General features: G+C 38.0%; 1 protein-coding gene across 1 annotated transcript; it reads right to left on the bottom strand.

Moving 5' to 3' along the window:
• Nucleotides 1-424: 424 nt before the first annotated feature.
• On the bottom strand, nucleotides 425-7,453 carry LOC113944092 (matrix metalloproteinase-27-like). Its single transcript, XM_027636730.1, has 10 exons — nucleotides 7,295-7,453; nucleotides 6,693-6,931; nucleotides 5,923-6,071; nucleotides 5,698-5,826; nucleotides 3,740-3,901; nucleotides 3,445-3,568; nucleotides 2,420-2,550; nucleotides 2,034-2,193; nucleotides 720-823; nucleotides 425-525 (listed from the first exon to the last, which is right to left on the bottom strand). Exons 1-10 carry the CDS (start codon nucleotides 7,451-7,453, stop codon nucleotides 425-427), a joined length of 1,458 nt encoding a protein of 485 aa, XP_027492531.1.
• Between the last annotated feature and the right edge of the window lie 3,926 nt (nucleotides 7,454-11,379).

The following is an 11,379-nucleotide window of genomic DNA, read 5'->3' as shown; positions in this document are numbered from 1 at the left end:
TGCAGATGGAGAGAAAAGATCACTCTTTGGAGAGAAAAGAAGCAAAATACAAACACTGTATGTTGGAAGGTTATTAGTATATTAACCTACAGTCTTTCACACGTCAGTCTGTCTTCAATAGATGAAACAGAAAACAGTGACATCAACCAAAACCAGTTTATTGCCAAAATATTTGAAAACCCCTCTGGAGTATAAACTAATGAATTATGATGCACATTTTGTACTTACTTGCGAAAAATGCTGTTTTGTTCTAGCCTTTAGAGATACAACTTGAGCTGACATGTTCTTTCATTAAAATACATGAAAACCATTTATGAAAACTAGTCCTGTTGCCTCTTCTGTACATATAGTATTGTGTATATTAACAAGTTCTGAGATCTCCAGAATTATTGTCTTTTGCTGAATGTAAGAAAGTTTAATGATATTAACAGTTAAACCAACTGTTACTCTTTATTTCTCGGATAACCTTTTTAGCAATAGGGTCGAATTCCCACTGTTTCAATTCATGGAAGAAGTAGAATAATCCTGGAAATGAAAAAGCAAAGCATCATGTTATGGATACAAGAAACAGCTTCATTTTGACAACCAGGGAACACAAAAGAGAGCATCTCTTAATTTCTGTCTTTTGCAGGATACAGCAATAATGACATTCATCATAACTTCAGAACTTATGATCTTTAGAAGTAAAGTGATTTTACTTAAAAACTCATTCCATTTACCTTTTTTTTGAAAAACAGCATCAACCCTCTGGCTAATTCCTGGAAAGTCACCGACTGTCAGTCTAGGATAACCCTCCTCCATGGACTGGCTGTTTTCATCAAACCTAAATCATATGAAGGGAGATGTGTAATTTTACACAGAGTTTTGACATACAGCTAAGCAGCTGCTGAAACATGCCCACCATCTGCAGCTTGACTGATTTCACTGGGGTTACAACAGAAAGTTGTATTATTAGGTCACAAAAATGCCTGCAGGATGCTGGCCGTTGTGTTTTCCATGAGGTTGCTACTTGTTTGCCCATAAAGGCAGATATAGCTCCAAAAAAGCACCTGAAGTAAGAAAAATTGAAGGAAGATTCACATTTTTGACAGCAGGGATGAGATTTACCTCCTCTAATGATAGTGTTGTGACAGACAGTACACGGAAACTGGACAGATTAATTTCTGCTATAGTAACTGCACGTATTTATCATAAGAATGATAAAATATTGTAGATAGTCCTCTACTAAATTATAGATTTAGATGGAGGAAAGGAAGCGGACTTATTTCTAAAACAATCAAGTTGTTCCTAACTGAGCCAGGACAATTTTTGTGAGATGGAACTGAATTAAGGGGGCTGAAAGGAAAACCTGAAAGGTTCTTCCAGATTTGAGAAACTCCCTCAGGAAAGAAAAACAAGGAAACAAGCTAGCCTTTGTTTTACTTCTCCTTGGATACAAGAAATATTTTTCACAGGGACATGAGGTTAAGAGAATGAGTTATTAGGTAAGAAATGTGTGTTGTGGTTTTCTTGCATGCTATTGTCTTGTGACCAAGGCAGTAAAGTAGCAATGCAAGACATTGTAAAGAATCTGTCCAAAACAACCAAAAACAGAGGGCAGGAAACCACATGAATCTCAAAATCCAGCTGACACCATATGTCTCACTGAGGAACCCCACAATTAGTCACAATAAAGTCTGTGTGACCCACATATGCTCCTGGTTGCCTGCAAAAGGCCTTTGCAGCCATTGTTCTTGCACACAGAAAGAATCTATCAACTTACCAAAGCTGATTTTTGCTTCCACCTGCTTGATGTTTCAGTATTGGGAGTCACTCATGCCAGTTTGGGAATAGGGTTTAGAAGAGAGACATTGAAAATCCAGTGCTAATCAGTCAAAGATGGGAAAGAAACTCTCACTTTTATTTTTCTAAATAGGGTAAAATAATCCAGGACTTTCCAGAAATCAGAGAAATCCTGCACAAACTGTCCCAGCCAGCCTTCTGCTGAAGCAGGTTGTCTTTCAGATCTTTATTTTCTGGAGACACTTTCTTACCTCCAATACTTGTCACCTATGAAAAAGTCTGTCTTCCCCGTGTGTTTATTACAAACAGCTGCATCAATTTTCTTGACTCCTTTAGGGAAGCCCAGTGTGTTGATATTCTTTGGATAACCAAACAATACCTGATATCCGCTGATAACCCAGAATTTATTACCTGTTAAAAGCAATAAAAATATTTAGTTTCACCTGTCATTTTCAGACAGTAAAAGGAAAAATACACTCCTTTTTGTAGGTTGTAGGAACACTGGATGAAATGTTCTAAATTTTTATCTTATTTATTTGAAAAGTGAATTTTATGCCCACATGTCTACTCTTTCTTCCTCCCTTCTTCCCAAAAAAATTAAAGTTAAGAAAAAATTAAAGAAAATCTCATACTTCACCTTTGAAAAATAGGATCTGATCTTTCATGTTTTCGTATGCAGCTTCAATAGCAGGTGGCAGAGTTGGCCAGAAGGTAGAAATTAATTCACGTTCAGCTTCTGAGTTATCAGGATAGACCCGCCATAAGTACCTGATTTAAATATGAAACAGGTTTTATAGTACATAATAAACCACAGACATTTCTACATATACAAAAGAACGTGAAAAACATTGTCATTTACAAGTTCTTTCTTGTTAGTGGAACGCTACCTGGGTTAATGTGTCAGAAAGGAAAACACTCCCCACAATGGTAAGTGTGGGGTTTTTTATTCTAGCTTCTTTTTGGCATTACCCTTCTCATTGGTACTGATTGATTAATGGGATCAGCTATAAGCAGCTGAAAATTTTAGGTTGTACCATATAGTAGGAGAGTTATAGGATCCCAGGTAAGCCTTACTGTAAGCTACTAACCGGATTAATTCCCTGGATGACTTTGGGCTTGCAAAGATGACTGGAGGAGAGATTGGCTCAACAAACTGATTGAAATTGTCAAACAAACTGATTTCTTATTTAATTAATTAAATGAGTTAAATTAATTATACACTTAATTGGGTGTTCAAAGCCAGGTTGGAAAGGCAATCTGATCTTATTGGAAGTGTCCCTGATTAGAACTAGATGATCTTTAAGGTACCTTCCAAGACAAACCGTTCTATGATTCTTATGAAATAGTTGCAGCATTTATTCAAGTCACTACTGGGTGTAACCTGTATACATTCTGCAAATGTATAGTAATCTATACATTTGGGAATAAAGTCTTATTGGTATTGAGATGCTTTCTGGAAAAAAACCAAAACATGTTTTTTCAGGGGACCATGTAAAAATATTAATATAATTCATACTTGCTTAAAGTTGTATTTCCATGAAATGAAATCTGTTTGTCTCACTATAAACCCCATAACCACACAAATCACAAAAGTATTCAGTTTTTTTATAAATCAAAAAAAAAAATAAACTCCATAGAGACAAATGGCATTTCAGTATTTACCTGTGCTTTAGAAAAATGACTTCTCGCCTAAGTGTAGTTATAGCATCAAAAGACATTTGGGAGCCACAGGTTTTAGGTGAGTTAGGAGTGGCTGGCCTTTTATCTGGGGCATTTGGTGGGGATCCTGAGGGAGACATTTTAGAAAGAATATATCAAATTGTAGAAACATTAAGGTTTTCACATATAAATGCATTTTTAATATATAAGAAAACAATTATTTTTATGGTGAAATTTTATGAAAGAGATTATTTCTCTCCTGCTTATTTTTTTTTTAAAAGCCATGGATTTTACTCACCATAAATGGACTGAATGCCACTTATATCATCTGGAGAGAGAGGAAATTCACTGAGGCTGCTGTGGGCATAATTGGGGAACATGAGAGACTTCTGATCATTAGAATGGGAGAGACCCAGGGCATGCCCAAACTCATGAGCAGCAACGAGAAACAAGTTGAATCCTTAAGAAATTGATAGAGAGAAGAGATTAGTCTAATTTTTTTCTGCAATTGGCTCATACAATCACAGCAAGGCTGCTGCTCAGTGACAGTTTTCATAAAATGTATTGACATTCGCTGGGGTATGCATATACATGAACATATTTTTTATAGGATAAGGTTATGGTCTTCCCCCACTACAAGGGAGTGGCTTTTGACTCTCTTTATTTCTGTTAGCTACTGAAAGTATGTGTGTGGCATGAGTAGATGTCTGGAGGTGAGTGTGGGTGCAGCTCTGAAGAATGTCCTGGCAGGGTTTCCTGGCTGAGGTAGAACAGATTAGATAGTGAGTCAGATCAAACTAACAGCTCTCCAGGGTAAGAGTAGAACAACACACTCCATGTTCATTTCAGGTATCAAAGTTTCACACATCAAAGTTTGTCACCCTCCCTTCTAAAATGTGAGAAAGAAAGATGAGATCATGAACAGACAAGGAAAAATAAAATGTTAGCAGAATGATTTACCTTTCTACCATTAGGACTTTAAAGAATATGGTTTCTTGTCAAACAAAATCTATTTTTAAAATATTATCCTTATACATGCTTATTCTCCATGAAATATGTCAACGCAGTAAATAGATAAGAATGGAATTTACTTCAACATGCATCCCTCCAAGTAACTCGTCTTTCTGAATTAGGGAAGAATGATCATCTACTCCACAGACTAAGAGACAGAAAATGTCAACAGACTTAGCGAAGATCACAAGTCTGTGGCAGAGCACAGGACTGGTCATCGATTGCCCAAGAAAGGCTTACTGAAGCCAAGATATTTGTTTCTCAAAAAGCAAACAAAACAAAGCCTCATTTTTTCCACATATATTTCCAGTCAGACTCCCCCTCTCATGAGTTGTCTGCGCTCTCCGAGTTCTGCAATGTCTGGCCACTGGAGCCTTGCTGCTGAGGAACAGCAGCAAAACTGAGGTTGACCCATTTAGTCCCAACGTGGAGAAAACATTATTTTATCACATGACATGTCCACTCCTCATGCCTTTTGGTTTTTTCCCATCACAATTAACCCACACTCTTCTCCTGTTGCAGTGCTCTTACAGGACCTTCCTGCTCATTAGTTCTTTGCTCTTCCTGTGGCATGACCTTCATTCCCCTGCTGCAGTTACCCTCTGCAGTTTTCCATCCCAAAAACTGGATGAGAAAAGGATAATGTAACTGTGTACTGACAGACCTATCAGAGGCTGTATGTGCTGTATGGCCAGTCTAGAGGCAGAGGGGAGCAGACAAATCCCAGTCAGATAGTTGAGCACTTGGTGTTCCCCTCTCTGCTGCCTATAGTTGAACCTATCTTGGAATTATTAATGAAGACTCTTCATTATCATTGGTGGCTGTACTGATTTTTAGGTGGTAGGGATCTCCTCTGAGGTCTGCTGCAAAGCTTCCTCTGCAGTCTATGATTCTGCCAGGCTTGGTTTTCACCAAAAGGGGAAAATGTCAGAAAGCTTGATTTGTGAAACTCTGGTAGGCCCTACCAGCCCCCAGGTAAGAGTGGCCAGGTTTGTAGCACTCCCACCTGAAAAGTGTTGTCCCATTGGTATTTTTACCAGTATTAAATAAGAACTAGAGTAGATCAGGCTGAGGTTATGTCTGTGTCATTATAAATATCCAGATTGGAGGACAGCCTGTAGTATCCTCAAACTGTTTTTATTGTTGATGCTGCGTTTCACCTCAGTCTATTCCTTCACTTAAGTATAATCAAAAAGGAACTTATTCATCCGTACAACACTTCAGAAACCTTTTGTTTTGACCTACCATCTGAACCTGTGGTCCAATCTTCATCCTCATCGAAGTGTACATCACCACCTAAACCACTGCCAGGTGGAAAGGCATGGGCAAGGACTCCTAGGGGGCCATCAAAATAGCGAGGGCAATATCTATGAGCTAAATAACATGAAGTTGAAACAAGACTGAGTTTATGTTATGATAACTGGAAAATCTATAAATTAATCTTACCATCGTACGCAGTCAGCATATTACCTTTGGTCCCAAAAGCAATCATTATGTCTGCTATTCCCTTATGAGTACGAGTGAAAATCAGTGGCGTAACAGCACTCCACACTTTAAATGCCTTCTGGATTGCTTTATCCACATCCTCTTTGCTCATATCTGGTGTGTGGTTCACAATTCTATGGTTATGAGAGTTTAAGTATTAATACCTAATATCTGCAAAAAAAATTCTCCTAATATTTTTAAGATGATGAACAGAAATGTATAAGAAGAAATTTAACCTGTAAACCAATAGCTCCCAAGATTCATCTTGAACTGAGCGAGTTTGAGGCATGTTTGATAACTGTTCAATGTCTTTTTCACTAAAATAATGAAATAATAATAAATACACAATATCAGTTTTTTCTCAAAATGGGTCTTAGCCAGGAGGTTGTCACTTGAGCATGAGGAAAGTTATCTCCTCAGGATTCTGTGGCAAATAAACTGTTCATCTTAGCAAATTTTGAAGATAATGGAGCTTGTACAGCGTGCAGTTGATGTTTCCATTTGGCTCACAAAATATTTGTCAGGAGTGATACAGGGCAGGCAAAACACTGTGGTTGACACAGAAAATGTGGAACACCCTGCTTGACTCTCAGAAATTCCTCTCAGGAGTATGAACAGCTAAAAGCTGGGGAAAGATAAACATATTTGTATTCCCAACTCGAAACAATTGCTATAGAAGTTATACTTAAATATAACAAAAGTGGACATCCACAAACCTAAAATTTAAACTTAGACAGTAATTACTGAAATACCACCTGTATGTCAGTTGGGTTTTTTTCCATCCTGGCAGAGTAACACCGTAGAGACCCACATCGGGAACTCCACACCTGGGTTTCTTCATCATTTCCAATGTCTCGTTATCTGGTTTTCCAGTCACTTTCAAACCAAAAAATTGTTGCATTTTCTGAAGTTTCTCAGCTGTAGATTTAGCATTTATTTTCCATCCAAGTAGATTTGGATCTGGCTCAATAGCGTAGAATTTATTTAAATAGTCCTAGTGAAAGGAAAAAAAAACAAACACATTTCACATTTTGATCTGTTTCATAAACAAATACCTTTGGACTTATATGTTTGTGTACTTTGATGGTAAAATCTTCTGCCTGTGATTTTGCAGCACCACAGATGTTTTCCTGCAGTTTGCAGCTAAAAAGAAACAGATGAGATTGTCCCTGACTCTTACTTACTTGACATTTCCAGTTTGTAAAAATTTATCCTATTTTAGTAAAGTTTGGATAACAGCCTTCTATGCTATAACATTGTCTCAGAAAGACAGTAAGCTTTCTGTGCAGCTGAAACACACAGATTATATCTAAAAATAGAGGGCTCAATAGATCTCAGATATGGACAGTGTAGTTACCTGTATAAGCTTTGCATCTTCTTTGTCATCTTTCTCTGGGTGGCTGGGAAGAGCATTAGAAACAGCTGCACATGTTAAAAGCCAAAATAAAAGATCCTTCATTCTTACTCTCTTTCCTGTCCTGGTAGGAGAGCAGTCTGCTTTCCTCTCTGTGTACATACTTTCTCACATCCTGCCCAGTTCGTACAGTTATGGGGTGCTTTGTAGAGTTAGCTGTATGCTGACTCAGACTTCATCATGCTCTGATTACCTCCATATATGCTATAACTCTGTGCTGACTGACATAATAAAACTTAATTAAACCCATCCGATTTCTCAGTCATCTGAAGTCAGTTAGTACTTGAACACGCCCAAGCAGCTTGGCTACAATTTCAAAACCGGCACTCAGTTTTAGTTATTTTACACTGACTTAGCAAACCCGAGCAATTTCATGCCAGACAAAATGGTGAAAAAATGCAAAACCTGTCCTGACCCAGCTGTGTGAAATGGGGCCACAAAATGTAGAAGGACTCCACCATTAGCAGCCTAGAAAATGAAAGTTGTGCAGGAGATATGAAGCCCATTAAAAAAAATAATTAAAACTTTGGCAGAAACTACTGTAAGCAGAAAATTTTCTTTTCAAATTAATTCATAAAGTGTTTTGGAAAATGGATGAAAATGCAAAATAACTCCCCACCTCTTCCCTGCAACACTTTGAAAAGGGGTGTTTCCTTTAAATTATACAGTGGAATCCAAGATATACGTAAATGAAAAAGATTTTACCTTATAAATCCAGCCTAAAAAATGTGAATAATCTTATATCTCTGTCTACACATACTTATGTATGTATGTATGCATCTATCTATCTATCTATCTATCTATCTATCTATCTACCTATCTATTTTTATCTATTTGCCATTTCATCACAAAAGTTTTTTTTCAGTTTAACCACATTAGCCACAGGGGATATGATTATTTCCTCTTTTAAGTAATTCAGAATAAGGGAAGTTTCAAAAGTCACACAAGCTGTGACAAATTATGGGATTTCACCCTGTGCCAGCCAAGCATCTTCCTCATCCACTGGCAGCAAAGGGAGCTGAAGGTGTTTGGCACCTCAGAGGAGCTCTGACAGCATGTCCCCAACTTCTACAAAACAGTTGTAAGAAATGCTTTCATGTTGGACGGTGGCTTTTTCAGGAAATCCTTGCTTCCCTGTTTTTGGCTTTTTTACTGTCAATTGCAGCCAATTTCTCTCCAGATGGAGGTGTTAATGATGGATTTTTCCATCTTAATAGCCTCGTTAGTTAAACTTATTTGTCAATGGCATTTCTCAGCTACCATAAAAAAAAATAATCAAACCTGTCCCTTGATTTGTTTTTATTATCATTGCATTGTATGGATCCCATTCAGTTCTGTAACTGAAGTACAACTTATAACAACAATTGTTCTGAGACAGTGAGCTCAATTGACCTGATACTGGAAATGATGTGCGTATTTATTCAGAAGTACAAACTTTCTTTTTTGAGACCTGTCTTATGTTTTCAAATGGATATGTTTGTTTGTCTCAAAGGTTTCAAATCTAGAAGGAATGACCATGGTGCTACCATCTGACCATGTACATGCATACGCCATGAAAGACAAAAAAAACCTGCTCAGTGGCTTTTGCATCAAATGCGTTTTCCAATGGCACTAGAACACATTTTTGAAAAAACATGTTTTGGCTGATATGAATTTTATTTTATATAAAAATCAAGCACTATGAGCAGATTTGATGTGAACTGGGAAAAGTGATTATCTTTCTACCCACTGTGACTGGCTATCAGATCCCCACAGCTTGTCTACCATGTAGCAGTAGAAGGACAGAGACAATGAGAGCAGCTAGGTTAAGATCAGCTGCACCTAACTTTATGGATTTATTAGTTAAGTATTCTTCTATATAAAACAGAGAAATACATATCTCTGGAGAGTGATTCAACCAACTACCTTAGAATAGGATGATCTGACCTCTCTTGGTGCTCTCTGTCTTCATTGAAACAACTAATTTAGACTACATTTCCTAGTTTCAGCTAACATTAGTGTTTACTCAGAAGACATTTGAGTGACAGGGGATGGAGGTCTACATCACACAAAGCAGTACCAGGGTTTTGCAACTTGGCCACCTACATAGCAGCCAGTTCCCACTGCCCATGGGAAAAAGACCTGAATATGTTTTTTTTTGCAAGCAATGTTTCACAAATACCCCTATAGCTGGCCTTGAGGCCTGGGAAAAGAAGAAGCTGTATGAGTTGCTTCTGGTTACGGTTTCCTAATGCTTTTGTATAGGCAGTTTCTGGCTATGGTTTCTTAATGCTTATCTTTGACATTTGTTAGAGCTGGTGGATATTGATCTGCATCATGACATCTTTTCTCACCTTAGAATTGGTTTTATCCAGACAGCAGCAATGTGATCTATGTTTTAATCCAGAAAGGTCACTACCTATCCTCATCACATCAGTAGTACCAGGTGATGTTATACAGAGCATCACAGGAGTCAGCAATGCTGCTGCATTGTGGTGATCTTAACAAATACCAGCAGGGATTCAGCATTCCTAATTGTTCACAATGTGGGTGTCTGTGAGTTAACTGTCTAAGCTTGCATTATATCAACAGAAATCTAATCAATATGGTCAAATGGCATTTAGGGAGCATTTCATCTCACCACATGTAGGAAGCAAACTTTAGTAGGATGCTCTCAGGAGCCCATCAAATGTTTTAAGAGACACTATTGCCTGTGGTGAAAACCTAAGCCTGAGATCAGATGAAAACACTTGGGCAGCAATTAAGCTACCTAAAATGTGATTTTGTTGTGCTTTTTAGACAGTCTAGTGAACCTAAGACATTGACACAGGTGTCTGCAATCCAGAACCTAGAGGGGTTGTGTGGCTTCTAGACTGCTAGTTGGAAGCCAGCTGGAAACCTTCAGGTACCTTAATGGCACTAGAGAACTGTTCAGGCATCTGAGTTGAGCCACTACTTTTCAGGCTCAATCCTTCCATGGAGTCAACAAACTTGAATCATTATTCAAGCTGAATGAAAAACATGGGACAAAGGTAAATGGTTCAGATTATCTTTCTGACCTTTGACAAACCTTTAGCGAAGACTGCAGCCTATGAAAGCAGGATTCAACCACCTGAGAATAAGTCCCTAGAGACAGTACAGACTCTGTGGGACTTTGGGAAGTAATGATCTCCCAGAAATTCCATTTCATACCTGCGTGGGTTGCTTGGATACCCTAAAGCACCTCAAATGCACTAAACACATTTAGGGAATTGAATTCCTGTCTGGGCAAATCTATCTCAGATAGTAATTATAGGGGCTATAATTACACACTAAACCTGTAAAAAGACAGTAGGGAGTGGTACAGTGCTTTAACATAGTACAGTAAGTAGCAAATGGGACTGTTAACTTATTAAAAGGAGTAAGAAAATGGTAGGTGATTGTGTGGACTGAGTTGGAAACAACACCCGGATTCCAAATTACTGAAAGTGTGTGCCTGAAGGCAGACAAGAGCCACCGGCACCAGAGATGCCCTCCTCCTAATGGTATGGCTGGGATGGAGCAATCACCGCTCTCATGAAGGCAGAGGAAATATTCACTCACATAAGCACGGGTAACATTTCTCACAAAGACATCACTTTATTTTGAGCTCTTGGTCTTCCTGCAATTGGGAAATACGCAAAGCGATTTCAAAAATGTGTCTGGCAACTAAAAATAAGAACTTTGCAGGATACCAAAAGGCATGGACTAAAAATACGCCATTAGAATCTCCATCCTCTTTTTAACTTCTTTATCTTCCATGGTTTGTAAATTACCCTTTATCTTTCTTTCCTCTAAAACGTAACCACTTCCATACCCCTTGTCTCCCACTTAACATTTCTCTACCCCATGACTACACATTACTTCTTTATTCTAGAGAGGGATTAACATTCTGCTCTGAATCTGAGGAGTTCTTTTGGCATTGCCTTGAGATCTTCTGTTCCTACATCATATCTGTAGGGGACGTGTGCTCCCAGTTTTTAATTTTTAATGTATAATTTTTCTATTAAGAAATATTATCTTTCCTTGTA

The sequence above is a fragment of the Corapipo altera genome, unplaced genomic scaffold, assembly GCF_003945725.1.
Source record: "Corapipo altera isolate COAL_440 unplaced genomic scaffold, ASM394572v1 0, whole genome shotgun sequence".
Lineage (NCBI taxonomy): Eukaryota > Metazoa > Chordata > Aves > Passeriformes > Pipridae > Corapipo > Corapipo altera.
Note: the sequence above shows the minus strand (reverse complement) of the source record. Positions and strands in the feature narration are given on the sequence as shown.

What these genes read in the sequence shown, in the direction of transcription:
- LOC113944092 (XM_027636730.1), bottom strand. Translation starts at nt 7,453, where the DNA reads ATGTACACAGAGAGGAAAGCAGACTGCTCTCCTACCAGGACAGGAAAG. An exon ending in GATTGCTTTTGGGACCAAAG is followed by an intron (nt 5,827 to 5,922) that starts GTAATATGCTGA and finishes CATGTTATTTAG; the next exon opens with CTCATAGATATTGCCCTCGC. An exon ending in ATAGGTGACAAGTATTGGAG is followed by an intron (nt 824 to 2,033) that starts GTAAGAAAGTGT and finishes CATATGATTTAG; the next exon opens with GTTTGATGAAAACAGCCAGT.